Raw genomic sequence first — 27,856 nt, 5'->3', positions numbered from 1 at the left:
ATCAACCCCCATCCTCTCTCTCACCCCCTCACACACACACACACACTCTCTCTCTCTCTCTCTCTCACCCAGACACACACACACACACATACACACACTCTCTCTCTCTCTCTCTCTCTCACCCCCTCACACACACACACTCTCTCTCTCTCTCTCTCTCTCTCTCACCCCCTCACACACACACACTCTCTCTCTCTCTCTCTCTCTCTCTCTCTCACCCAGACACACACTCACACACCCCCACTAGCTATCTCCATTTGCTCTCCTCAGTACGTGATGCTCCGTGATAATCATGAAGAATGAGACTCATCTCTTGGAGAGTGAGAGAGGTTGGGGGGGAGAATGGGAGATCTCTGCCAGGGATATCCTTTAGTGTAATCTGAGAGAGCTAAAACAAAGAAAAGGGGAAAACACTTGACAGATTGCCATCTCACAGAACAGAAAACAGCTGGTCCTCAGAGGACCCTATGTGCCGCTATCGATCTGAAACATTAGGATGTTCTTCAGAAGGCAAGTCTACAGCTAGCGGTTCGTGATGGGAGTTGAATGCTGACATAATCAAAAGTAGTCACAAAGACACTTTTGACAGGGGAAGATGTTTTTTATTGGGCGGTTATCCAAGTGTGACTCTCCCCATGTGCAGAGTCATCCCCTAGCAGGGCTCCCTGCATCCCTCTGCGTGGGCACGCATCATCAAAGAGTGCCAGCAGGCTAACTGTCATAGCAGCCCCATCAGTCAGCGCAGAGGGGAACAACAGCAGCTGCAGACATGGGCTACTTCCACACACACAGGAATAATTTGGCTTAAAAAGACTTGAGAAAGACTGCAAAAGGGCCTTAAAGGTGTTCATATTTAATTTACGAATGCTGTTTTGGTCCCGAAAGTGCTGAAGATTGAGTGTCTTTACCGACACTTGGTTTGTATACAAACTGGTCAGGGGTGTTCTAGGGGAGTGAACTCACCGATTTTCACCTTTCTATCTCTGGTGGCTGCCTCTTCCAACCGTGCGTGCATGCAGAAACACAACAGCTGATGTCCAACCCTGCATAACCCTGGGTGGGTTATATTATTATTAGGGAGGATGTTGTTGTTTGGAACTTTGAACTGAATTTTGCCAAGGTGGCCAGAGGTGGCAGATTTCCAATAGACTTACACCCTGCTCCTTTAAGGAAAAATACATCTTTTTAAACTTGCTTTTAATCTTGAACTATTTTCATTGTTGTATTTACTGACTGTGCTTTTATTTTACTTTTTATATATCTATCTATTCTTGTTCTCTCCATGAAATGTAGTGTCTTTGAGTACTGAGAAAAGCGCTATACAAAATAAATGCATTATTATTATTATTATTATTATTATTACAAACACCAATGCACATAAATCAATGCGGGTCATGCCCACTACCTTGTTGTAGGAGGAGTATGGTAAAGGGTGGGTAAAGAGCATGTGTGTGTCTGTTTGTTATGTGTTTGATCACATTCCATTCCACGCATTACAATTAACCTATCCTCTGATGTCTACCTCTACCAGTAAACCACACTCGATTTGTGGCCATGACTAATTACGCTGGAGTCTGCAACTCACAGTATTAACATGGTCTGTCTTTTGCCTCAGTTGCTTCACTATAATCAGTTGTATAATTTAAATCACATTAAGACACAAAAAATACAAATAAACAGTGGTGTGTAATCTACCTTGGAGACTGGATAATGGTCGTACTGTAATTGAGTATTGTGAGCACACACAGATAATCCCCCATGTCTGAATGATGCTGTAATGCCTTCAGATGCTCAGGGTTTTTGCTGAGTTCACCTCCATTGTTGAGGCAAACATTCTCTATAATAACCTAATTTTCATAAATCCCACTACCTTGTGTGTTGGTTTAGATTCGCACAAGGAGCCCGGTGACTTGGGAGTGCTGGGTAGAGAGAAGGAATAAGCCACATCTTTTTACAGCAGCAGAAAAAAAAACCTCATCAAAGTGTTTCTCCTGTCTCTCTTCACTGACACCCTTGAGTCTGATCTGACGGGCCGATTTACATACTTGTGGTTTGGTAGAGGTAGGGAGGATGCCATTCTCTCAAAGCCCCTTTTCCAATGCACTCTCCTGGGAATTACTCAAGGACACAATGTGTCAAACGTTTCCGGGCCCAAACTCTTTTTCACACTTTCCCATCCCTGCTGTCTCTCCTTCTGGTAAAATAATCTCCCCTGAAACCATAGCTTAGTTGTGTCCACACCTGGATCCCATTGACTCCTGCGCACAGGCCAACGAAACTGTGCCTTTGGGAGTGACTGCAGTAAAAAACAATTACAACCAGCTTTAAGCCGTTTATGTTGCTCCCTCTCCCTCTCTCACCCTTGTACACTAATTGTGACATTCTTTTGGGTTGAGTTGGGCGACATGTCGTTCCCCACCCACCAGCATTTAATGGCTTTTCACTTTAGTACTCACTTTATGACTGTTATGCTATCAGACTGCAGAAAGTAATCTTCAACATTTCAGTAGTCATTCTAAATCAAACCCCACATTTTCCTACAGTGTACAGTAACACTGCATGTATTGCATGATATATATGACTACCTGTAATTAACTACCATACCTCATGGGCAAAGCATTTGATATTATTTTAGAGTGCATCCAATCTATAATATGGGGAATCAGCTAAAAAGGCAATAGACTCTGTTGCCATTTGCCTAAGATGGCTATTGACCTCTGACCCCTGACATCATGCTGCAGATGCCCAGACTTGCTAATCTGTGCTTGCCAGATGCTAATGCATCAGATACAATAATGAACATCACCTTGTGCCAATGCACCAAACCCAGCAGCATCTTCAGTGACAAAGACCCGTTCATTAACAGGAAAACCCTCTTACGGTCTGCACTGTTCTCACTGGCATCGAACTGAATCCTTCAAAATGGCCTGGTTAGATCACGTACTAGATAAAAAGAGAAAGTGGCATTAAATAGTGGGCCAGAACCATTGGCTTAAAATGATGTCACTCTAGCTCTTCTGACCCCCCCCCCACGCCCCCCTCCAACCATGTAATTCTCTACCTCTTTGTGTTTTGGCAGCCGTGGGCTCTGGGTCTTGCGTGCAAGCTTTACGAGCTGTTAGAATCGCAGAAGCCATCTTGTAAACGACCAATTAAATGAGAAGGGATCACGAGAGACTGCATACCTGCCCGGAAGGAACCATAAAATCTAATAAGGGGGGGAAAAGTTGGCCTGTGAGAGGTGCTGCTGAGGATAATTACAGCTAGGGAATTTCCTCACCCCCCCTCAGGACTGCTCCAAAAGTGGTCTATGATATGAAGACAGATCCCCACAGTGGAACTCTGCTTTGTCATGGTACTTTGATGGTTAGTGACTGCCCCCAAACACCCAAGGTCAGAGGATGTCATCTGACACATCAGCTTTGCATAATATCAGTGGAGAAATGCGAGCCAGGGAGAGAAAGCGCTCAAGGCCCTGAGGAACTCTGCTCTGCTCAGACTTCCATTTCCTCACATTTTCATCCATCATGCGGTGGAATGGAGGAGAGCTCTGCTGATGATCAGCTCTGGGGCTGGGAGAACGGCTTGGTGACAGCCAGGAGGCTCGATGGTTCACAACCCAGGTGGCACTCTCTAGCTGGGAGCGAAATTGAAAATGCAAAGCCTCTGTCTAGTAAAGGAACAGGGTCATCAGTATTGGAGCACAAAAAATAATGATACTGCATGAATATCTGAACGGAGGTCATGACCTTGACAACTTGAATGAATAAAACAACTGACAACACATGAGTCTCATTTTTTTTTAGTTTTTTTTTTTGCTCTGCCTTATATTTGAACCACAGGCATGGCATTTTGTTTAATTTGGAGGGTCTACAGGGCCATTGATTGTTCTGTCAGACCACTGATATTGCTTGGTATACATTTAGAACGAATTGTCACACACAGCATACAAAACAGGCAACACAGACAAAGAGAGAGAGAGACTGTAGTACACTAAACAGTGGAGCCGTCTCTCCGCATCTGCCAGTGGGGGGGGGGGGGGGGGTGCTTGTCCTCTGGGTCTTATTCATATTCTTCCCTATACGATACCCCCACCCCACACACACACACACATCCCCAACTGCATGCAAAAACACTGATGATCATTTCACTAAATCAAAGTGACACAGCGGTCTGTCTGCCATGTCTGTGTCCTCCATTCCCTCACCTCTACTGCACTGATGAGGAAGTGACCCCCCCCCCTTCCCCTCTTGTAAACACAAGATGCACTCTGGGAATCAGTGAGAGACAATCGACAGGACAGGGAGGGGCCTCCTCTCTAGCTAATGACCAGGAGAGGGTCAGCAAATGGACTGATCATAGACTAATAATAGAAAATATTTCTCTGATGCATAACCATAACCAATATAACCTTCTGTGTCATACTGCATAATAATGTGGATGTTATGTACATCTCTATCATGCACTTCATTTGGTCTCTGGGGTTTTACATAAAAACCACATTATGCTTTCTCATACTAGCTGCACTTATCAAACGCGATCAGCACCTTTTGGGCTCAAAGGGTTCGGGTTGTTTGGTTTTAGTAGATTCATTGCACAGTGAAAGACAGTTCTTCATTCAAGAGCATATTCTACCTCCCACATTCGGATGTGCTTGCTGTGTCCTGGAAACCAGCAACACTTTGGCAACGGAAGACAAATTGAATCCTCCTATTACTGCCAACACAAACAGCAATCCAGTAAACACACTGGCAAATCGCTGCACTCATCTCTGACAGAATGGAGTCTGCGTACTGTTTCCCCTCAGAAAAAAACCCCCAGAAGAATGTCTGCCAAATCGATCCAATTCATCTGCCGTCCAAAGCCTCTGTTTATATATCCACGTGTAATGGAAGGTTGAGAAACAGGCTTAAAGTTTTGTATCTTTAGATTGGAAGCCCCTCAATACTGTACATCCTCAAGAGAACATAGTTCAGCATGATTCATGGACTGGATTTCACAACAAAGGTTTCTTTTAGACTCCAACATTTCAAGAGTCAAAATGGAAATAGTGCACTATTATGATCCCAAGGGAAAGCTCATACTCCGGGTGGTCGATATATCAGCATCCATGAGGATCATTCTTCCATAAACTGGTTTGACATGTGGAGACCCTGATGTGGGCCCTTACTGACATATAAGCTCTCACTGGAAGGGTCCGGAGCCAAAACTCTTATCCCACTGAGAACACTGCTGCTCCAACTGGTCTAGCAGCTTGTCCACTGAGTCCTCCTTGTTCTCCAGCTTCAGGTACCTCCTGGCACAGCCCAGGTCTAGCCGCGGCCAGCTGCGGTTCTTCTGCTCCTCCACAGGGGTGAGCTCCTCCATGGGCACCTCCACTCGCCCAGCCATGTTGACACACACCTCCGAGCTGGTCTCTCTCTGCGTGGGTATGGGTAGCCCTACCTGTCCCTCTCCCCTTGGTCGCATGGACCCCTCCTCCAGACACACTACAGTCTGGGGGCTGTGAGGGTGAGGGTGAGGGTGAGGGTGAGGGTTAGTCCTGTAGCTCATACTGTGGCAGCGCCTGGGCATCTCGGCAGTGACCTCCCAGTCGTCCCCTCCCAGGGTGGACATGGAGCTGGCTGACACCAGGCAGTTGTTGAGCTTAAAGAGAGTACCGGGCTGGGGGTCCATGACGGGGCTCCCCCCGGGCTCAGCAACGGCCCGCATGTTGAAGTCTGTCTTACTGGAGTTGCAGGAGTTGGAGTGGGAGGAGTGGAGGGAGGGGGTGGAGGCTGACTCTTGGTGGTGGAGCGCCTCCGTCCGTAAGGTGGCCTGCTGGCGGAAGGTGCCATCTGCCCTGTCCTCCTCCCCGCTGTCCCTCGTCTGCAGCAGGGGCTCAGAGCTGGCCAGCTGCTGCAGCCACAGGACGTTGAGGTGGGTGGCAGGCAAATTGCTCAACCACGGGTAGTGTTTGCCCATGGAGTTGGCCGCCGCGATCTCGGGGAGTTCGGCTGAGGGTATGACCGCCGACACGGAGCAAATGACACTGCGCATCTGGGCCAGCAGCATCTGGGTCTCCCTGTCGCGGTTCTCGTACAGCACTGTGTTGGCGCAGATGAGGATGAACAGTCCCACGCCCATGATCACGGGCCCCAGGAGCTTCATACGCTCGCTGTGGATCAGGCTGGCCGTGGAGAGGAGGCCCTTGGCCCCGAAAGTCAAGAAAGGGGGCTGGGGCTCCGAGACGCCTCCCTTCTCTGTAGCTCCTTGGCCAAGCAGTGGTGATCTGTGTGTCCGGTAGGGCCAGTACCCTGCCACCGCCAGCGCTGTGCCCACAGCCACCACGATGACCCCCAGCACCAGGAAGGCTCCTGGCATGGAGCGGATGCGCAGCTTGCCCTGGATCAGGCCCTCCTTCTTCTTCCTGCCGCGGAGGCTGAAGCGAGACAACCGTTGGCGGGTGAGGGAGCCTGGCGATTGGTCACCAGCCTTCTGGGTCTTCATGGTGCGGGTGGGTCACGCCCTATAGGAAGACTGAGGGAGGAGGGAAAGGGTTAATGATAGAAGACAATGCTGAAGCTACACTGCTTCCTATAAACATAGAGCTCCTTAGCCTTATACATTATGAACATGTGTTCTCTCTTTCATACTGCTGGAACTTAGTTAATAAGCTTTGATCTTTTTATGTGTGACGCAACAACTGTTTAATTAAGAGGGAGATGCTAAAGGTCTTTAATTATGTGTTCCTGGCTTTGCAGATGAGCTGACCTCAATCACATTTTCTTCATGTTTTGTATTCTGAAACCTTTATCAAAGTTAATCACCCCAAAGAAAAATAATTAGAGTGATAACTCCTCCAACAAACCATTCCAAACCTTTTATGTCTGTGGTGTGCTTATAAATGTAAAAGTACAAACAAAAACAGGGAAACATTCACACATGTGCCGTTCTCCTTGAGTTCTCACATGACCATAAACAAGGTGCAGTGAAATGGAAAAACAGCTTCAAACACTTTAACTGGGATTACTGTACAGTCCTACTCATGCAACAATGCCTTTTGAAATGCTGTCCCTGCCGAACAGTCTGATAACGACACACAACACGCCTGATCCAGACACATGAAAGGCAGCTAACATGTAAAATCCTGGCTGTCCTTGTAACATGTCCTGTCTTTTGACAAATCGAGTCTCTGGGTAATAGATAACTGAGAAAGACAAACATGTATGGGACATGGAAAAGGCATGTCCTCTCACAGTTTGGTATATATTCATATACAGATGTGTCATTAGGCCACATCCTTTGGCTCGAGTTCATCAAAGCTGTTTAGTTGTTTTAGCACTTTGAATGGTAAACCACAACCCAACTTCATAGGCTGGAAATGGATATGCAAACTGCGTTTTGCTCATGAAGTAATATGTAAATGCTGTGGATTTTAATTCATATTGAGAGCAGTGCAATCTCATGCAAAACTGAATCTGTTCTTTGTATTGATTTACACTAGCAGTAAAGACAACAATAGGGCTCTCTGAGCATCAAACACCAACCAGTTTTTGTTTCACAGAAACTGATATACTGCAGCTCATGGATGGCATTTTTTCAGAGAGCACAAGTGTTGTTTTTTCTTAAAACAGATAGGCATGATGAAATGCTCTGAAAGGCATGCATACACAGTTTCCCAGCGTTAAACAACTCAACAGCTACAGGCCTGGCCACTATGCCACTCAACAGTATTTTCTAGTTGAACAAACAGTGGAGAAAAACTAACAAAACGTCTTCTAGAAGAGAAATAGCTAAATATGGCCAATTCAGCTGGTCTTAAATAACAAACCATACTGTGGCTGGCAGGAGTTTCTTAGCTACTCTGTGGCTTGTAATTCACAACCCAGACTGGGATTTGGTTAGGCTTGCTTGACCTCAAAGAAAGATGTTTTGTCTATCCAGACAGGGTAATTCAGATCAGAGATGTTGATCCACATTCAGCATTAAATGCTCAAGGAGTTTGCAGTGTGGGGATAAGATATCCTTGGCTAGGGTTGCAGGTTTGAACCTCAGAACCTTTGCAGCCTGTTGAAAGGTGATGATAATGCTGAATTACCCCAGACAAAGTCTGATGGAAAGTATTTATGTGTGTACTGTGTAAATTAGGCTATTATGAAAACAGTTGCCTAGAGCAAGAACATTCTCTTTACTCATGTGGTCACTGATATGGTCATCATAAATGAATGATGCAAACCAGACCTTAGTTTCATTAGCTTGTTTTTCCACTCATACTTTTAATGAGTGAGGAAAGTGGAGAATGGCCAAATGCTTGCATAGTCACAAGCAGTACTTGATGGGGAATCAAATCAATCTTTGGGTTGAATTCGATATTCGTTATAATTAGCTAAGTGCCTTATATCCCAAGGCAGCCACTTAGGAAAGGGAAGGAGTCCCTCAAATGGACAATCTCAACTTGACAGTGTACTCTAAAAATCCTAGGCACGTGACGGTTTTGGTTTTTAATGTTTAACTTATTTCCCCATGGAAATGAACAATACACTCTGGCAATTGTCCTCCACCCAACAGCCGTCCTATCTGTGCGCACGATGCGCGGGGAATAATTACGATTATTAACACGCTCAGTTTGTCTATGCGAAAGAGCGCCAAACACTAGTCTAGAGGGAAAAAACGTATGCCTCATGATTTTTAGCAGATTTCTGCGTTCCCCATTCGATTCGATTATCAATAACTTAATACATATTTCATGTAGCCTATGCCTTGTTGCGTATTCCAAATGAACTGCAGCCTATCATTTTTTACATTTACCTGTATAGATGGAGAATGGTTTATCTTTCATGGTACCATCTTGTAAAAAATAAGATAACAATTGCAGGCTAAATATTGAGGAGAAATTCCAAATAACGGTTCTATGCCGGTCGAGACGCGAGAGACCGATGGAACGTGCTGCATGCATTCCTTTGAAGCTGTTCGTACAGACATTGAATATGCTACAATGACCAAGGTGTACGAGGGAATTTGTGTCTTATTTATTTTTTCTCCCGCTATAAGTCTAAAAAACATTAATGTAGAAAATAGTCTGGTCGATAGGTGCATAGATAGCCCACGGCAGCTTCACTGTCAATCTTCAACTTGAACAGATGTGAGTAGAAAAGAAAATCTCCAATGACCTTCTAGAACAGGCTACAATGTTGCACTGTAAATTGTCTGAAGTTTGTTCTCTTCAAAATATACTGCTCGACTGTAACAACCAATCGGTATCACATCGGGATGTTACTTTTCGATAAGGTTAATGAGGAAAGTTACTTGCCTTTGCTGCCGTCATCTGTGGTATTCGTCCCCCGACACATCGATACAGAAATCGTATTCGTTCTCGATACCACTGCTGTAAGGAGCTTAGCCTACAATGTCCATGAAACAGTTCTAGATCTATTCAGTTGGCCTTAAATCCTAAACGCAATCAAGGAGCTTGAGGTGGTGGATGAGGTTCTGTTCCGCCGTCTCTGATGAGCTCCGTCGCATATTCAAAGAAGTTTCAGTCTAACCATGCCGTATTAAGATGCATTTGTTAATCATTAACCAAGGAATCTCAGCATGTGGCCTCTCCCCACTCTCTAAACTAGCTGAACAATCCACTGCCGCGTTCCTTGGCGCCTCCTTCACTGGCCGTCACAGACCCCTCCATCCATGGAAATGGAGCATTGCCTACCCCTCGCAATTTGGATAGTTCTGTGTGCGCAATACGGACCATCTCCCTTGAGCGATAGGCTAGAGATGGGTTTAGACATCTCTAATTTCAGTTCTAAAATATACCCTGCCAGATCAGTAATGTTAAGAGATAAAACAATTATTGCAAACAATTTCAGAACCATTCATATGGATATATCGAAGTTGAGTTATATTGACCAAACTATTGCCGTCTGGATTTATATATCTACGTACACGGTTTGAACAGTCATATTTATGACCAACGCAGCTTATTGAATTAACACCGCAGAAATGATCACGTTTTTTTTGTTAGCCTAGATGTAAAACACAAAATTAATATTCAGTCTCAATTTAATGACGTTCCCCGAAGGTTACATATGAGCAACACAGTTCATTTCTGTCAGCAATGCACAAACGACAAAACTTGTACCATGCCATCTTGTGGCTGAAAAGGAGCACAATCCAAGCAGTTTCAACCGGCACTTTGGACATCCGTCCTGCGCCCTATAATGTGTAGTGTAAGTGCCAACTACAAAGTTACAATAATTTGTTATGTTTCTTAAGAGATGCAGCAGATTAACTTCAAATACAAGACAAACGTTAGAAAATTAAGGCAGAATCATTTGAGATCAGGCATGTTTTGTTTTTATTTGAAAGTAACTGGTAAAAGGATTTTCCACAAAGGTGAAAAGATGCAATGGAATAAAACAAACCCCACCCTGCAGGACACAGACAGCACACTATGTCTTTATTATGTGATACAAAGGTTAAGACACCTACTACAGCATTTTATTAATTTCAACTTATAAAAATCTATCCAAGCGATACCTTTTGAGATTTCTCACACTTCATATTTTACAAACACCTCCATAAAGAGACGACACTACTGGAAAAAAATATGTAGAATAAGAATATTAAAAAGAAATGGAGAAGTGTGTATGTGTGAAAGACACATCGAGCATGAGTGCCTGTTTTCTACAACTATTTATCAAAAAAAAAAAAAAAGGGACAGACGCAGGGGTGGGGGGATTGGGAGGAGAGGGGGGACATGGGAACAAGGGGTCATCGTGACATATCGACTCAGGATTGGGATCTAGAGCGGGAGCGAGAACGAGATTGAGAGCGAGATTTGGAGCGGGACTCGGATCGGGAGACGGAAGGAGAGCGGGACCGGGCTTTGGCAGGTGAGGGAGATTTGGACTTTGACTTGGACTTAGATTTGGATCTGGCCCTGGGTTTGGGTTCCTCAGGGGTATGGGAGCGAGAACGGGAACGGGAGGCCCTCTCGACTGCACCTCCTTCCTCGTCGCTCTTGACCGGCTCCCGGCTCTTGGAGCCAGCTTTCCTGGAGCGATCTTTGACCCCTGACCTGGAACGAGACCTGGAGCGAGAGTGAGACCTGGATCTGGAGCGGGACTCGTCCTTCCTGGTCCTCTTCCCTTCTTTCTTGCCCTTTTTGCTCTTGGGGCTGCGGCTCCTGCTGCGGCTGCGCCCCTCCTTGGGCTTGTGGGCCCCATTACTGCGCTCCTCCTCCTCTTTGCGGCCCTTGCTCTTGTTCTTCTTGCTATGGGAGCGACTGCGGGAGCGAGAAGCTGCCGCCCTGGGGAAAGAGGAAACAACCCATCAGCTGCATTTTCAAGGAAAAATTTTTTGAGGGGTAATTCTAAAAATATCCACCACCAACCCCCCTATACTTGCTAGTGTCATGACATCTGGGTGGCTAGATAAGGGGCCATGTCATGGTTGTGACAAGAGCTCTGGGTAAGTCGATTTTACGGCACACAAGGCATTTGGGATACGTCTCCTACTTTTGAAAATGTCAAAAGTCACTCTGACCTTTATAAAGACAGCGTATACCCAAAGCAGTTAATGTTTACGCGCTGACAGCAGTGTGAGAGCTAAATGCAGCCTCTGTCTCTCACCTGGAGCGTGAGCGGCTCCGACTGCTGCTCTCACTACGACTGCGGCTCTTGCGGGACCTGCGGCTCCTTGAGCGAGACCTGGGGACGAGGAGGAAAAAGCGTCATCAACGGAATACCAGGTACCAATTAGAAGTTGTGATGCCAAGTATAGTCTACATGAATAATAATAAAAAAAATGACTTAGGAGGAACTAATTGCAAAGCACTGAAGGGGAAAATTGAATGCTTTATATTTTTTATTTTTTTTACCTGGAGCGGCTGCGACTGCGGGAGGAGGAGCGACGGCGCCTGGCGCCAGGACGGTCTTCGATGAGCCGGATCTTCCTTCCGTTCACCTCCGTGCCGTCCAGCTTCTCCAGGGCTCTCTTCATGTCAGAATAGAGCCTGAACTCAATCACCCCCTCGTTCCTGCGCCCCTTGTTGGTGTCGGCGTACGTTACCTCACCTGCTTGTCTCATGTAGTCCTACGGAGGGGAAACAGAGAAGAAGGAAAAAAATCCAAATGAAGCAACAAATACTCACTATTCATTGTACCCCGGAAGGTTATGGCCATGCCAAAAATGTTGCTGTTTTCTTATATTGTTGACCCAGGCATACCTTCAAGTCTTGCCAGCTGCAGCGGCTGGAGAGGTTCTCGACAATCAGACGATAGTCTGTCCTGGCTGGTGGGCCGTATCGGTCTCTTCCGCCGCGCCCATACCCACCACCACCACCACCTCCGCCGCCGCCGCCACCACCACCACCACCACCACCGCCTCCGCCACCGCCTTCAAGGTAATAAGGAAAGGGCAGTAACAATTAGGGTAGGGGACAGACAGAGGACAGCCTCATTATTTAACTCCAAGCTACAGTCTATAAACAATGTCAATATAAATCTGGGAGAAATTAAATAAGGGGGGGAAGCAAAAACAAGATGAGCTATTCAAAAAAGTTAAATAAAAGAAAGAAAATGTAAACCTTTGTGTATATTTTTCACTGGCCTAGAAAACTCATGATATTTTCCATCAAGAACACTGACATGTCCCTACTCTTTAACACTAAAAAAACAAAATCATAAAAAAATCAATAAAAAATAGATTGAAGTTTGGTAGAACTGAATATAAAACTCTACATACAAACTTAAATCAAAAGCAACATAAAAACTCACTGAAGTACTTACGGTGAACTAACTAACGTATGTTTCTAACTATCATAACTAATAGATACATTTTCACTTAACAAAACATTTTTTTCAGGCACCTATAAGAGCTCAACCCACATCTGTTCCTAACCCCATGGCATCCTCACCACCCGGCCTGGGCCTAATGGGCAAAGCGGTCTTCATTCACAATGGCTCCCTTTTTTGGTCTGCCCAGGGGCCCAGAATGGTCAAACCACACTCTTGGATAGGGGACACCATGGCCAGCAATAGGGGCAGGCAGTCAGCAAAGGACTCTTTCAATTAAAACATTGAGGTTCTTTGTTAAATCTTTACCTATATTGACATTCATTTAAACAAAATAAAAAAAGTCCTGAATAAAACAACAATTGATTACACAAGATACTTATAATTAAAAACAAATGAATCAATGTATTCTATTCAAATCACAGAATTTTCCATCAGCAAGTATTCAATAATACTGAATCTCATAAGCTTATTTTTCCCTCATTTTCCTGACTATTTCAATTACAAGTGCATTGTCTCCCTGTAACATTTTCAATCAAGCATATGGGTTCCCAAGACAACAGCCTGTCATTGGTGGCTCGAGTGCATATAATTCCAAATCCCTCATCAACTCAAATGCAAAATCTGTTAAAACAATTGCTGTTAATTACCATGAATACTGCGTTCTGTAGAAATGAAGTACTGTCTCAGACTACATTTGCAAGACAATATAAAACCGTAGTTGTCTAATCTGCGGCACACCTGTATGCTAAGGAGACCATCAGTGGCCTAATAGGCAGGGTGGCAACAGAACAATGGCAAGTCCCGACACCTGATGTATTTACAGTAATGGGAGAGGTGTTAAAAAATACACTAAATCTCACCGAAAAGCTATTCTAATGGTGCAATTTAATGGTACATTTTCATTCATTCAGGATGTGCACATGCCAGCTGTGGGCATAAAAAACAATTTGGTAAAGGTGCTTGTTGTTCTGACTACAAGTTTCCATTTCTATCCCCCAGGAAGCAACAAGAGTTTGAAACAGATGGCCGCCCAGACTTGCCTTCTCAACAAATACAATCAGTTGGTAAAGGTAACAAATGGACAGCACATCTGGTGTACAATTGTGGCAGCAGTAAGCCCACAATATCCAGAGCCTAGCTAAAATGACCCAATATTATATGCACAACAGCCACCAAGGACAAAGTTGAGATGTCATGCAGTAGTGTGTAAAGTACCATTCACTGCAATGTAAGCCTCCTCAATCACATTTTCCCACTCATAAAGGCACCACTCCACTGAATACTTACTCCTTCCTCCAGAACTGTAGCTCCCATCCCGACGTGGCCCCTTGGTGTGCTCCACAATAACCCTCTCCCCACACAGGTCTTTCCCATTCAGGTCATAAACCGCATCATCTGCATCACGGGGGTCATCAAATTCAACAAACCCATACCTTTATACAGAGGGAAATACATGTTAGGGACAGAGTCGAGACCAGCTGATTGAGCGATCAAATGGTGTGACAAAAAAACAAACATCAACTGAAAATGTGAGTAGGTCTGACTCATGTTGGTAGTCGATGCATCGGATTAGACCAGTCAGTGATGTGTGTATATCCATTTATACAGTGATGAAACATATAGATATTGAGCAACCCCCAATCAGCATGTTTTGGCGCCCATAACACACCCGTGTCAACAACACAGCAAACGTCACCTGTGATTGGTGTATGCTACAGCTTGGAACCCTCAAATACTCCGTAGTACAGCGCCTTACATGATGCTGGTGAAGTACATTTTTAATTTAACCTTTATATATACTGGGGAAACACACTGAGAACAAGGCCTCTGCTGCAGCTAGCACGCTGCCTACTTCAGTATTTCTAGGTAGGAAGCCAGCTCCAGACCATAGACCGAGTGTACACGTAACCACATTTTTGCTTATGAAAGAGGTTTTCGACAGGCAACAATTCCACATGGCCAGCAGCTGAAAGACACTAATTAACCAGAAGATGGCTGCGAAGCATGATCAGCAACACAGCTACAAACATGAACCAAAGTGTCTGGTGGCTAAAATGACGGTGTCTTTCAAGAAGAGTTGTCCAACCAGTGAGTGAGTGAGCGCTAAGCTAGCTGCTAAAACACGCGCGACACAATGAAATGGCCTCAGCACACCAGCCACATTTCTGGTTGCTATGCGCTGCTATGGCTAACTTTATTTACTTTAAACGTTAGCTAGCCAACCATATACATATACTTTTCATTCCTTTTTCTTTTTTTTTCGAAAATAACGACATAACGCATAAGTAACGGAAACCAGATGGCTAGAACATTATCCAAGACAATCCTCAAAACATGTACGGCCTATCACACGGGCCTGTGCGGAACAGGCCACAAACATAAGCGGTTACGCTAACAGGCTAGCCAGCTATCTACCACCAGCTAGCTACAAGAGATCGGCGTTCATTTTGTTACCCGTTTTTTAGGTCAACTTCAAGTATCTTCCCATATCCCTTGAAGAACTTCTCGACGTCCTTTTCCCTCGCCCGATAGCTCAATCTTCCAATGTAAACTCTTGACATTGCCCCGGTAATAAAATTGTGTGCAACTCACACACACTCCAAAGGCAGAAGAACATACACTTGGGCGCGAGGGCTGAAAAAGCACATAAATTATGCGTACGTCCCTGTGGTACGTCCCCTCTGTCCTGGATACCATAGGTTGCGCGCAGAAGTGGGTGTGCCTTCTTGACAAACACAAAGTGTTGACATTGGCAAACACAAAGCCTTTGATCAAGTTTTGTGATAGTGTTACTGTTACATTCGAAACATAGATGTATGACCATTCAAACCTTTACCAACGAATATTTGATATAAGATGTGCTTTTATCCAAACTCAGGTTATTCAAACACGAACCCCTTTGATAGCCTATGACCCAGACAGACCACTTCATTTGCCCTTCAACTTGAACTCTGCAATTCATTCACATACAATGATCGTATCATACGAAACTATCTCTCGACCAGATTTCCATGAATCCCATACATCTTTACTTGACTGACATACAAGTAAAATAGAAAATAATGAGTGACTGCTATGCATCTGCAATAACTCTGCAATTTGCAAGGTCAAGTTGAATTGTCCCAGTTATATTCTTGTTCTCCTCGTAGTTTATTTTGTTAATATATTATTCATGGCATTTATTTTCACTTTAAATCATTCATTCATCTGGTACCCTTCACAAAGCTTACTGTGCCAGGCCTACCGTGTAGATCACTGACTTATATGTAGATAGCCTACATAAGTACTCAAATAAGTACTCAATGCTTCACCATACTTTATAAAAGATTAGACACACAGAAAATGTTTTTCATTGTAGTGTTACACTTTCCCACATTTTAAGCCACTGGTCAAGTTCTCTCCCCTACTTGTTGTTGTGGGTGTGGCTTCTGTTCTCGTTGAGGTTCATCACGTCACTGCAACGATTCAACTACTTTGTCTACAGTCTTGAGATAGCAAAACTACAATGGGGACGTAGGCGCGAGTAATGCAGTCCTTTCTCGCTCAAATTGGGTGCCGTGTTTACATTTTCGGCCAGATGCATTGGGCATTCTGTGTGATCTGATTCTAGCGATCAGGCATGTGAATTCCAACCGATAACGAGATAGCGGCTAGCTCGCGATGATGGAGATAGTGCTATTGCATGAAGAAAGTTAACGGAAAACGTGTGCGCGGTTATGATAGCTAACCATGGAGTGCCCCTCTTTTTCTAAGTACTCATGGCTTGATTTTGTCTTCTCGGTAATCAGTGTGTGCACTTTCTTGTTTGATGTGGGCTCTGATCTCTGGGTCGCCGCGGAGTTCTACTCGCGTGGGGATTTCTTCTGGTTCGGAGTGTTGATTGGCCTCATGGTCCTGTCTTCTGTCGTGGTCCAGATGTTCAGCTGGTTCTGGTTTAAATATGATCGTGAGCTGGAGGGATTCGATGCGCGGACATCCGCCAGGACCGTTATCTTTGGCAGCTGCTTAAAAGTTTCGTTCCTGATACATGTACTTCAGCTCGGATTCTTTTGCAGGTAGCTAGATTCATTTGGATTTACAGAGGTATTATGTTAACATTGCATACATTGCCAATCATGGAACTAAACTATTGGCAGTGCACTCAACATATCTTATAACTAGCTACACATATTATGAAATATATTTTATTGACTAGTTCTCATTGATGGAGATATGATTGATGGGAGTAGCCTGTAGTAGCCACGTTTATTGCTAGACAATATATAAAACATTATGTACACACATGGTTATGAAGTTTGTATATTTGTTCAAACCTGTCATGCAGGTTCAATTTCCTCAATTTTACAGTCAAGATTTCTGAAGTCACCTCCCTATACCTGAGAAGTAGGCCAATGCTATGCGATCCCAAGACTAGCTTGCTGCAGGCTTCTTGACAAATATTTATATCATTTCCCTGAAACTCACAGAGCAGCCCATGCACAGTTAATAACATTTGACTTGTGCAGAAACTCCCAGGTGTGTTAGCAAGTAAAACAAGTAAATCATTGCCAGGCTCTGCAACACAACAATTTCATTCCCCACCCTCAGGTCAAGGGACATTACTTAAGAATGTTTTTAGAATGTACAGTATGTACTTTCTAAAAAAAACAACCTTTAGAATGTACAGTATGTACTTTCTAAAAAAAACAACCTTTAGAATGTACTGTGCATTTAGAATGTTCAGTATGTCTACAGGTGTGTCTTGTTTAGTTCTGCTGTGTATGTCAACAGGCACCTCTCAGCCATATGGCAAGGTTTCCGCGTGTGGTGGCGGAGGGAGCAGGGCTCAGAGTATGCAGTGTACCTGATCCATGACCTCAGCATGCTGCGACTCATAGAGACCTTCTGTGAGAGTGCCCCCCAGCTCACCCTTATGACCTACATCATGCTGCACACCAACAAAGCCAGGACTGTACAGTGTGAGTAACTGTCACCTACTGGACCTACAGTTGTTATTCAGTACACCACACTATCAGACATGAAAAGGAATCACATACTGTATGTGTGACGCTTGGCTTGGGTTGTGTACTGTATGTCTCCAGAGGACTGGTGAGCACTTCACTGCTTCATTGCTTTTCGAAGAGGAACCATTTAGAGGAAACATAGTGATAATATCCTCAGTTTGGCCATTTCAAAACCTCATTTGTCTGTGTTCTCATGGCTCAACTTCTGTTTTATAGGCGTGAGCGTTGTTGCTTCAACCACTTCTATTGCGTGGATGGTGGTGGACTACCACCGCTCCCTGCGTTCCTTCCTCCTTGACAAGGCCAAGCAGGGCTGGTGCTCCTCCTTGGTCTACTTCCTGTGGAACCTCCTGCTGATTGCCCCACGTGTGGCAGCAGTCGCCCTCTTTGCCTCTGTCCTGCCCAGCTACGTCGCCGCCCACTTCCTGCTCCTCTGGCCAGTGCTGGTGTTCTGGGTCTGGCGGCAGGAGACAGACTTCATGGACAGCAACGGCGGAGAGTGGCTCTACCGGGCCACCGTAGGCCTCATCTGGTACTTCAGCTGGTTTAACGTGGCAGAGGGGAGGACCAGGGGCAGGAGCATCATCTACCACGCCTTCATGGCCACGGATGGAGGGATCCTTCTGATCACATGGTGGTGGTACAGAGACCCGGTGCTGACAAGGATCTACGCCCCTATCCTGCTCACCACTCTGCCTATCACCTACCTCCTGGGCCTGGGGTTCAAAACCCTGTACTACTGCTGCTTCCATCCCAAGCTGTGGAGGCCCCCGGTGAGGGAGGCAGGGGCAGTAGGAGATGAGATACCTGATGGTCAGGTGTCATTCAGAGCCATCTCTCCCCAGGGTGGCACTGACACCTCCTTCCAGTTTCTCAACAAGAGAATGGCATGTCTTGCTACTAATTTTTACACCGAGGTGGAAGTTAGGAATTTGACTAAGACAAATGGGCGGGAGGCGAACAGTGTTGTCTGACTGGATGTGTTTAACCTGTAATTAACATGCAATACTTTTGTGGGATTGAATGCGTCACTGCTGTCTTTTTGTAGACCACATTTTTGTAAGGAGGTGAACCTTATTGTTAGGGATGAGTCAGATTAATCGATTAGTTGATCGAGGGGGCCCAAATCCAGTTTAAACATATATAAACGTTAATATTATTTTTTTTAAAAGACCACTTTTCTGTCACTTTCAGTGGCACAGCTAAAAGCAAGCCACTAGTCTGTGAGATGGTGGGCAGCATGGGTCATTATTATTATAGCAGAAAACCCTGCTCTTTCATTTCATTCACTCACTGTCAGTATCAGATCACTCCTGGCTGGCCAGTCACAGTCATGCTTCAAAATACAAGCAACAATGTTGTTGAAATTATGCCCCACGTGTGGGATCAATTAATTGATTCTAGCACAAATCGATTTTCAAAAACGTGAGTCAGACCCATCCCTACTTATTGTAAACCAGGCTGTGTGAAACTGATATGGTATTTCCATGAGTTGTATTTATGGACAGTGCAATTAACTCTTTTCTCTAAACAGTTTACATTCTTCTACTGTATATTGTAGTTGTTGGGAAATTATAGTGGCTATAGTTTATACTGCCAAGGCAATTTACGATACCTTTCATACAAAATAATATTTTTGCATTCTATACTGTGAGCAAAATGTGTTTGCAAATTATGAAGAAACAATGGGCCAGTTTTATCTGGTTTTAACATTGTGTGAAAAGTGTTTTTGTTAATCATTTGGGAAATTGTTACATACAAGTTATTCAACTTGTTTGACTTTGTACAATGAATGTAGACCTACCACAGAGTTCCTCACTACACTATTAATAACTGTTATTTTGTATACTTTGGCAATATATTTGTGTAGGGCAACCACTAAAGGTCACATCCAGAGTTGAGCAATGCCAAACTAAAAATAACAGGCTGATGAAATGAGCTATACCGAAGTAATTTGATCATGTGACACTCACCACTACCAGTCTGAGTCAGTGTGACAGGTCTGTTATGATAAACCTATGTACAGTAAGCATTAGACACAACAGTACCGTTAACTCTTTATTCTTACAGTAGTTCTGGATTTACATTGGTTCCTTCAATGTATATAAGGCTGGATAAGGATAGGGCTGTGTTACGTTGTGTACCAGTATTGTGCTAGAAAGAATATACAGTATTGTTGATGTATTACGTCATCATACAGTACCTGTGGCCCTATGATTCTGTATAACATGGGGCAATGCTTTAACAACCTTTCTCTTACCTCATATTTTACTTAAGGGCCTTTAATGTTGGGCAATTAAAATAAGAAAAAACAAAGACTATGCTTCTGTCTTATGTTTTTTGTGTCACCTTTATTTATCCAGGGAAAACACACTGAAAACAAGGTATCTTTTGCCAGTGTGCCCTGCCCAATACAATTCCAAAACAGAAAAAAGTAATCAAAACATAACCATACCTCTGTTCGTCCAGCTCACAGAGGGCTCCAACCTCAGTCTATCCTGAAGATCATTCCCAGTTTGAGGAACACAGTAGCTAAAAGCAGTTTTTCCTAATTCTATGGACACCCGTGGGACATTAAAAAGTAGCAAGCTCTAAGAGCGGGTCTGATCACCACTGGATCGTGTGGAAAGCGAAACATTTTGTATCACTATAATTGCATTTATTAATAATTTTGTATAACTACACTTGAATTTATTAATCATTTTGCATAACTATAGTTGCATATATTAAAGAACACATTGCTTGGGGGAGAGCTAAGAGACAGGTACCTTCTAGTTGAGTCATGGATCGGAATATTGAAAATATGGAGAATAGACCAAGAAAGAGACTTATATGGCCTGGCCATACTATGGAATGGAATGTATAGGAAGCTTTCTCTCCTATAAGTACTGCGCCCTTTTCTTTGTACCCCCAACTTACTCTGGTTCTCTCTTAGAGAGAGACACTATTGTACTCCTGCAAGCTTGTATTAAAACGTATTATTAATCATTGTTATTAGATTTGTACATGTCTTCATTCACTGAATTTTGGAGTTCGATACCCAACCGAATTTATTAGGAAGAAAGGAACATTTTCCTCCATAGTCGCCATGAAAGCAATGATGTGAGGTAAAATGGGAGTTTTAAAAGAAGTGTTTTATATACAAATACAATCCAATGATAAGTCCTCCTCAAAGTCCCCCCCAACCCCCAACCCCCAGGCTGATACAACAGACAATGGTGGTTGCGGAAACTATTCCTAGAAATGAACCGCAGAGTGATAAGACTAGTGGTTTAAGAACTGAGGCTGCGTGTGCATATACATTGTCACCATAGTCGAGGACAGGGAGGCATGTTGCCTTTACAATCTCCCTCCTATTTCAAAGATTAAGCATGACTTATTTCTATACAAAAAAAACTATTTTAACTCTCATATTCTTGATCAGTTTCTCAACATGCGTTTAAAAAGACATTTTATCAATCCAGATACCCAGGTACTTATAATGAGGGACTTTCAATTTGGGCTCCCTCCAAGGTACAAATATGCACATCTCTGTGATCAATATTACAGGATCTAAAAGAAAAACATAAACTTAGTTTTGTCTTCATTCATGCTGAAGGTCAAGAACAGCCTGCTGAGCTGAGGGGGCACAGGAGTAGACAACAGTATCATCAGCATAATGATGTCATTCACAATTGTTCAAGGATAAACCAACATTATTTATGTAAATGGTAAACAGCAGTGGATCTATCCTATGAACTATACAGCACAATGCTGTCACTTATCCAGATAGATCACAATGTAATCACAAGGGAAGCATCTAAAACCTAAAACCTAACTGGTGCGCATATAAAATGCAATTTATTGTTAATAAGGAGACTTGATCAGGGACTCCAATATTTTGGCTAAATAAAAAAGCCTCAAGATCGGGTGGTAATTAAAGCTATAGTCTCATTATTTCAGATCCCTAGCCTAAAAGTAAAACATATTTGTCAGTGCTGACTCACTGAAAGAGGTAGTCATGGTCATGTCATGACTAGTGACTGTACATAAAAAAAAAAAAGTGAGGCGGGGAATTCGATTGGAAGGGTAACAGGCTGAGGAACTTGTTTGCCTACTTTCGGTTTTAGCGTACAAGGTTCAGAGGGAGTAAGAGACGCAGAGGGAGCCATTCTTTTTTTTTTCTCTCTCTCTCTCTCTCTCTCTCTGCTTGGGTACTTCAGAGTTATAGCAACCACAAACGTGTGGAATTCATGCCTAGTACAGCCACCATAGAGGAGCAGGGACTCCCGCACCCCTTCAAGTACTCTGCCTGCGATTTTCTGGTGACTCTCTGTGGTCTGGTCTTCTTCGTGTTCGACGTGGTGCTGGACTTGTGGGCGGTTGTTTATTTTTATGAGGACGAGGCCTATGTCTGCCTGGGAATGCTGGTGTTCCTTCTCCTCGGCTCCTCTGTCCTGGTACAGGTCTTCAGCTGGCTCTGGTACTTATATGATGAGGACAGGACAAACACAGTAACTGAAAGATGTATGAAAAGCCTTCGTTTACTCAAGATCCTCCATGTATTCCAGATGGGAGTGTACTTAAGGTTGAGTAAGCTTTGCTGACTAATTAAGTTACTTAAACAAAACTTAACTTGTTTAAACGGCCATATGCTATGTGTATAACTTCAATATATAACTATGAATTAACTATAAATGAAGGGTGATCGATGACTTCCGTAACTTATCTTTTTGCATAACTATAGTTGCATATAGTTTGCTTTGCTCTTCCCTGGTTGCCTTGCAGAGAACTATTTCCAGGACATGCTAACCCTAAACAAATACTCTCTCAGACTGCTTGTTAGTGCATGATCACTAGGACACTCTTTTTGGGCTCTTTATCTCTGCTATCTCAGTAAAATGTCTTGTTTTTGTTGTGAATATTGTACACAAAATATTGTGGTTTCTAAATGCATTGTATAGGTTACAATGTTTCCTAACACAATGCTAGAATTTATTCAATCAGTGTTATTGATTAGTATAAAACCATTTTTATAGAGTTTGTAAATAAACCCTTGTTTTTTGGGATGTCACCCTAGATATGCTGGTGTCGTGGAGATGTCGATACGCAGCTTCTGTACTGGGAAGCAGTACCCAAGCGGCGTTACATTGTACCTGGCCACGGACCTCAGTATGCTGCGTCTGATTGAGACGTTCTCTGAGAGCGCCCCACAGCTGGTCCTCATGATCGCTATCATCCTGCAGAGGGGGGAGATGGATGCTCTCACAAGTACGTGTATGATATAGACCATAGACTCTAAGGTATAGACAGACCTAGCAGCATGGTCTCCCCAAATCTGTTTGTGCTATTAGCCAACTCCTATGTTGTCATGCCAAACATGGCATTATTGCATGACAACGTCAATAAAAGGAGTAACCTGATCTGGGGCAACCAGGCTGTGTGGGTGCCAGTCCATCCTCAAACAGAAGAGGCATCTACAATAATAAAGATACACCTTAGCCATTCCATTAATGGTCAGATAGTTGATGAGTTGATATTCACATTCTCAGTGGTGTTTTTTTGTTTTTTTTTGTCTCTGTCAGTCTTGAAGGCAGCTGGATCAGCATCTGCTGTCGCCTGCAGTGTGACCATGTACCACCGTTCCTTGCGTTCCTTCCTCCCTGACAAGGCCCAGCAGGGCTGGGTCTCCTCTGCGCTCTACTTTCTGTGGAACCTGCTGCTGATTGGTCCACGTGTGGCTGCAATCGCCCTCTTCGCCTCTGTCCTTCCCTGCTTCATTGTTGCCCACTTTGTCTCTTCCTGGATGATTCTGTTCTTCTGCGCATGGCGTCTGAAGACCAAATTCATGGACAGCCCCGGCGGAGAGTGGCTCTTCAGGGCCACTGTAGGCCTCATCTGGTACTTCAGCTGGTTCAATGTGGCAAAGGGGGCTACCAGGCAGAAGAGCATTGTCTACCACACTTTCATAGTATTGGATATCAGTATGCTTTGTGGTCTTTGGTGGTGGCAGATTGTGAGGGAGCCGCCATATTTTGAACTGCCTTTACCTCCCTATGTTCTACCCAGCACCTTAATCACAATGTACGTTGCCGGGCTCCTACTTAAAGTGATATACTATAAGTTCGGCCATCCTACGATGAAAGCAGAGCCTGAGGTTGAACAGGAGGAAGCCCCGTGTAGCCAGTACGACGAGGTGGACTTTCCTCAGAGTCGAATGATGTCTGTCCTCCCAAAACCTGAGACCAAGGTTAATAACAGGATGAGGTCTTTGGCTGTTAACTTTTACTCCTGATCTCCATTGGCAGATGTATCCCAGGATCCTAAACACGAGGAGTGCATGACTAACAGTCACACCCTAATAATAAGTGTCAGGTGTTGTGTCACCTCTCTGCGTCATTAGGAAAGACATTAGAAATCATGTTGCCCACTGGTCTGCATCGATGCACTTAGACACACACACACACACACACACACACACACACACACACACACACACACACACACTGTGCAGGGGTGTTATACCATGGGGAAAACCCACAGTTATTTACAATCATCTCTATGACCTCTTGAGGAACTTGAGGCTAAACATGGAAAGAATGAGTCTTTCATTGAATAACATTTTTCTAACAGGACAGAAATTACACTAGATGGTCTCATTGGTGGTCGGAGTCGAACCAGGAACCTTGAGATTGTGTGATATGCGCGTTAGTGTGCTACGCCATTAAGTACCCCTATACAATCAATTTATAAGCATTTTATTCCAAAACATAGATCTTCCAAGGAGGTAGTTCTGGCTTTCCATTACAATAGCTATGAGGCAATGACTATATGAAGGGTGGACTTCTAGCATTGTGACTGCCAATGGCCCCTGGTCCAAGCAGATGATGACTGATGTATAGATTATTCACTTACTTTAGACAAATATAATTGTTGTAAGTTGCTTTTGATAAAAGCATCTGCTAAATGTAAAAAATGTAAAAAATGTTTAATGTAAATGTTATACACTAGAAAATAGTTTTCAAAGAGTTAAATGCCCGTTTGGAATGCATTACTCTGATGTGTAACACTGTCATGAGCGTCTCATGAGGCTAATGCTGGGTTACTATGACTTCCACTGATGACCGATGACCACTTCCTAAATAGTCTCGTTCGCAGAGACTTCTGCCCAAATGCGCGAAAGGTCTGGTGGACCAAGGGGTCAAACTTGGCCTTCATTAAGCCAATAGAAGACTAGACTATCGAAAAACGGAAGGCATGGATTGGCTTTACTTCACATCAATCATCTCCCACAGCACTTCCCCTCCAGCGCTTGCACACCACACGTTTCTGATTCGGAGCTACACCTCACAGCCGTGTGATTTGCTGAAATAATAACAAATACTTTACTCAGTAAATTCACTCCCATTAAGGCCAGGTTAAGGCCAGGTTCCATGCTGAGCACAATAGGCTGGGGACAAGGTTACTTCCTGAAAGGTCTGACAGGCCTTAGGAAATGACCTTACTAAGCAGTTGAGCATCACTGGACAGGACGGTGGAACTCTGTGGATTTTGTAATTACCGGACTGTAGACTAGGAGACATGCTTGTGTGTGTGGGAATCACACTTTTGACCACTATCTTACAATTTACATGTGGCTGCTACAATGACAGTGCTGTTTGAATTTTTATTGTGAATGGTAATCAATGCTTCCTTCTCTCAGCCCGGAGCACTTATTTACAGTTGATTGGGCATTCCTGGTGGACATCTGAGGATATTGATCTCTGGTGTTGTTTGTTGAGAAAGGTATTTAAGGAGAAAACAGAGATGCATTCTTGAAGTTTTGGTGTTGCCCCTGAGTACCGTAAGCTTCACGATTTCTTGCAACTCTTGCACAGCAAAAGCATATTGTGATTCTGGTCTGTAGCCTAGACTCAGGTATAAGTCTCTGTCGCGAAGGGATGACAAATCATTATCAATCATAATCATTAATCACTATGTATTTTGGAGTCAGTAGGTCATGTGACCACTATTATGTAGTCTGCTTTGTCGTGCCTATACCCGTCTGAAGTCTAATAGGGAATACATGTACAGTTCTTTATCCCTATCTAGCCTTTCTCTTGTGTGCATTGCTCCCCCCCTTATTATAGTGTTTGCGGCCAAATTTCGCTGGTCTGTTTTAACTGCTCTTATATTTACACAAAAACCATAAATCATCACCAAATTTTGTTTAACACCTTTTTAAAGCTGTGAAATATGTCTTCAGCTTGTGACTAACATGAGTAACTGCAGTGAATATACAAAGAACAGATACTGAAAATGTATTTCTACATTGCTATGTATTTTTTCCTATTGTATGTATGTATTTTTACATTCCATTACCTATTCATTTCCTATGGCAGTCATTTTAGACCCGGAACCCCACAGGTGTAACAAAGTTGACTAAACCACTCAAAATTCAATGAAAGTGGTGATCAGCAATTGTATATGTTCAAATGCCTAGTGTGGAGGAAAACATAAGGTCTTGAGGCTATCATATGAAAAACACAATATTTATGATTTAGGAAAAGTTCAAACACTAGAGGAAGGATACTTCTCTCTTTCTCACCTCTTCAACAAGAACTACAAAGTTTTATTCAGTTGCTGGAGAGGTTGTGTGGTGCTTTGTTAAATGAGGTATGTGTGTCTTATTTATTGTTTGCACTAAATGTATGAAAGCAAATAATCAAACAAAGATTGTAACATTGCAATGAAATGACTGAATGAATGGATGATCAGTTGAATTAATGAACAAATGAGTGACTGACTGAATGAATGAATGAATGAAATAAGACACTTTCAAAGTTTTTTTAGTTTTTTATTTACACTGCCATGAGTGTTCTTATAGTACACAGGAAAAACATAGGGACATGTGTTCATATATGCATGTATAACAGTGTTCCGGTCCCATTAAAAAAAAAAAAAAAGTGGAATAAACAAACATATTGGAGGCCTTTTCCTTACGTAGGATAATCACTGGCTTAGTACTCAGATAACATGATCATGTTGAGCCAGTTAATGTTCATACAAAGCTACAGTATGTGCCTTCATAGCTCCTTGCATTGAGTTGAAATATAAAAAAAAAAACATCTACATGAAAGTCAACACAGACTGATCAAATGAACTTCAATGAAACAAGGTTTTTTTAGATAATATAAATGGTAAATTTATGTTTTTCTTCCATGAACACAAATCCAAGGGAAAAGCAAAAACAGACCCATCCCCAAAAATGAAAAAAAATACATTAGAGGATCAAAGAAACAACCACTGCTAGAAATACATGCACCGTAACGCATATTTAGACCACCCCAATTCCAGGAGAAAAGCAAGCTAGTGATGTGATAAAGAAAATGTGTACAAAATGAAATGGTTTGGGGGAGGTTATTTTCAATGATGAAATAGATGAAAATTAAGTCAATCTTGATATCCTGATTCATCAGGAAAATCTCTGGACAACAAATCAGTTATATGATTGGCCAGAGTCAGTGATAATTCTAAAAAACTAAGACAGATTAATGCTCCATGTTGCTGTATCAAGGACAAGCTCAGTCCATCCTTCTGCCAACATTCAGAAATTCCATGACCCAATAACTTGACATCCTTCCAAAGGATTGAATCCAGTACCTTGCAATGTAGGCATTTTTTTCTAGACTCATTAGGTAGCACTGTTTTGGACATACACACACCTAACATAAGGCAACTATAAACCTGCTTCACTATATAGGATGGGTCTGGACAGCATTCATAGTACCATAGGATACATACAGACTGATTGTCTCAGCGATAAAAGCCATTCACAGCGATGACAGAAATGGGTTTTAGTTTCCCAGAAGGAAAGAAGGATGCTATGACGAAGTGAACAAAGCCTGTGACTCCAGCTGTGTGTAGCCATAATGATCAATAAAACAAGAAAAGAAAACACATTCATCACATTCAGTGACTGTTTCAGTGTTACTGAAGCTCAAAAGAAAGGTTTCAGCAACGATGAATAGTATACATGACAGTAAAAAAGAAAATTATTAAAAAGGAGAAAAAAAAATGGGGCGAGAAAACAACACGTCAACTAAAGTATGTAAC

The 27,856-nt window shown here is 43.2% G+C and overlaps 4 protein-coding genes across 5 annotated transcripts; 2 read left to right on the top strand and 2 right to left on the bottom strand.

Annotated features, from left to right (window-relative positions):
- Positions 1 to 3,853: 3,853 nt before the first annotated feature.
- Positions 3,854 to 6,515, bottom strand: tmem200b (transmembrane protein 200B). The gene has a single exon (XM_083685453.1). It carries the CDS (start codon positions 6,487 to 6,489, stop codon positions 5,185 to 5,187), a length of 1,305 nt encoding a protein of 434 aa, XP_083541579.1. The 5' UTR covers positions 6,490 to 6,515; the 3' UTR covers positions 3,854 to 5,184.
- A 3,797-nt stretch (positions 6,516 to 10,312) lies between these two features.
- srsf4 (serine and arginine rich splicing factor 4) lies at positions 10,313 to 15,409 on the bottom strand. The gene is made up of 6 exons (XM_083685405.1): positions 15,234 to 15,409; positions 14,067 to 14,212; positions 12,209 to 12,378; positions 11,861 to 12,075; positions 11,613 to 11,690; positions 10,313 to 11,290 (listed from the first exon to the last, which is right to left on the bottom strand). Exons 1-6 carry the CDS (start codon positions 15,338 to 15,340, stop codon positions 10,771 to 10,773), a joined length of 1,236 nt encoding a protein of 411 aa, XP_083541531.1. The 5' UTR covers positions 15,341 to 15,409; the 3' UTR covers positions 10,313 to 10,770.
- A 1,099-nt stretch (positions 15,410 to 16,508) lies between these two features.
- On the top strand, positions 16,509 to 19,062 carry LOC310814948 (XK-related protein 8-like; the record flags this gene model as incomplete). The annotated part of the gene is made up of 3 exons (XM_083684526.1): positions 16,509 to 16,834; positions 17,550 to 17,737; positions 17,999 to 19,062. 3 exons carry the CDS (start codon positions 16,509 to 16,511, stop codon positions 18,754 to 18,756), a joined length of 1,272 nt encoding a protein of 423 aa, XP_083540652.1. The 3' UTR covers positions 18,757 to 19,062.
- A 2,863-nt stretch (positions 19,063 to 21,925) lies between these two features.
- LOC310814813 (XK-related protein 8-like) lies at positions 21,926 to 24,080 on the top strand. Of its 2 annotated transcripts, none has more exons than XM_083684331.1 (3): positions 21,926 to 22,349; positions 22,842 to 23,032; positions 23,347 to 24,080. In XM_083684331.1, the coding sequence occupies exons 1-3, from the start codon at positions 22,015 to 22,017 to the stop codon at positions 24,054 to 24,056; spliced, it is 1,236 nt and encodes a 411-aa protein (XP_083540457.1). In that variant the 5' UTR covers positions 21,926 to 22,014; the 3' UTR covers positions 24,057 to 24,080. The 2 variants fall into 2 exon arrangements, with proteins under 2 accessions (XP_083540457.1, XP_083540458.1); XM_083684332.1 differs by having other exon boundaries at positions 22,180 to 22,288.
- The last annotated feature ends 3,776 nt before the right edge of the window (positions 24,081 to 27,856 follow it).

Source organism: Argentina silus (genome assembly GCF_951799395.1).
Source record: "Argentina silus genome assembly, chromosome: 14".
NCBI lineage: Eukaryota > Metazoa > Chordata > Actinopteri > Argentiniformes > Argentinidae > Argentina > Argentina silus.
Note: the sequence above shows the minus strand (reverse complement) of the source record. Positions and strands in the feature narration are given on the sequence as shown.

What these genes read in the sequence shown, in the direction of transcription:
- tmem200b (XM_083685453.1), bottom strand. Translation starts at nt 6,489, where the DNA reads ATGAAGACCCAGAAGGCTGGTGACCAATCGCCAGGCTCCCTCACCCGC.
- srsf4 (XM_083685405.1), bottom strand. Translation starts at nt 15,340, where the DNA reads ATGTCAAGAGTTTACATTGGAAGATTGAGCTATCGGGCGAGGGAAAAG. An exon ending in GAAGTTGACCTAAAAAACGG is followed by an intron (nt 14,213 to 15,233) that starts GTAACAAAATGA and finishes CTCTGTATAAAG; the next exon opens with GTATGGGTTTGTTGAATTTG. An exon ending in CGGAGCCGCTCACGCTCCAG is followed by an intron (nt 11,291 to 11,612) that starts GTGAGAGACAGA and finishes CTCTTTCCCCAG; the next exon opens with GGCGGCAGCTTCTCGCTCCC.
- LOC310814813 (XM_083684331.1), top strand. Translation starts at nt 22,015, where the DNA reads ATGCCTAGTACAGCCACCATAGAGGAGCAGGGACTCCCGCACCCCTTC. An exon ending in CAGATGGGAGTGTACTTAAG is followed by an intron (nt 22,350 to 22,841) that starts GTTGAGTAAGCT and finishes ATGTCACCCTAG; the next exon opens with ATATGCTGGTGTCGTGGAGA. An exon ending in GGAGATGGATGCTCTCACAA is followed by an intron (nt 23,033 to 23,346) that starts GTACGTGTATGA and finishes TGTCTCTGTCAG; the next exon opens with TCTTGAAGGCAGCTGGATCA.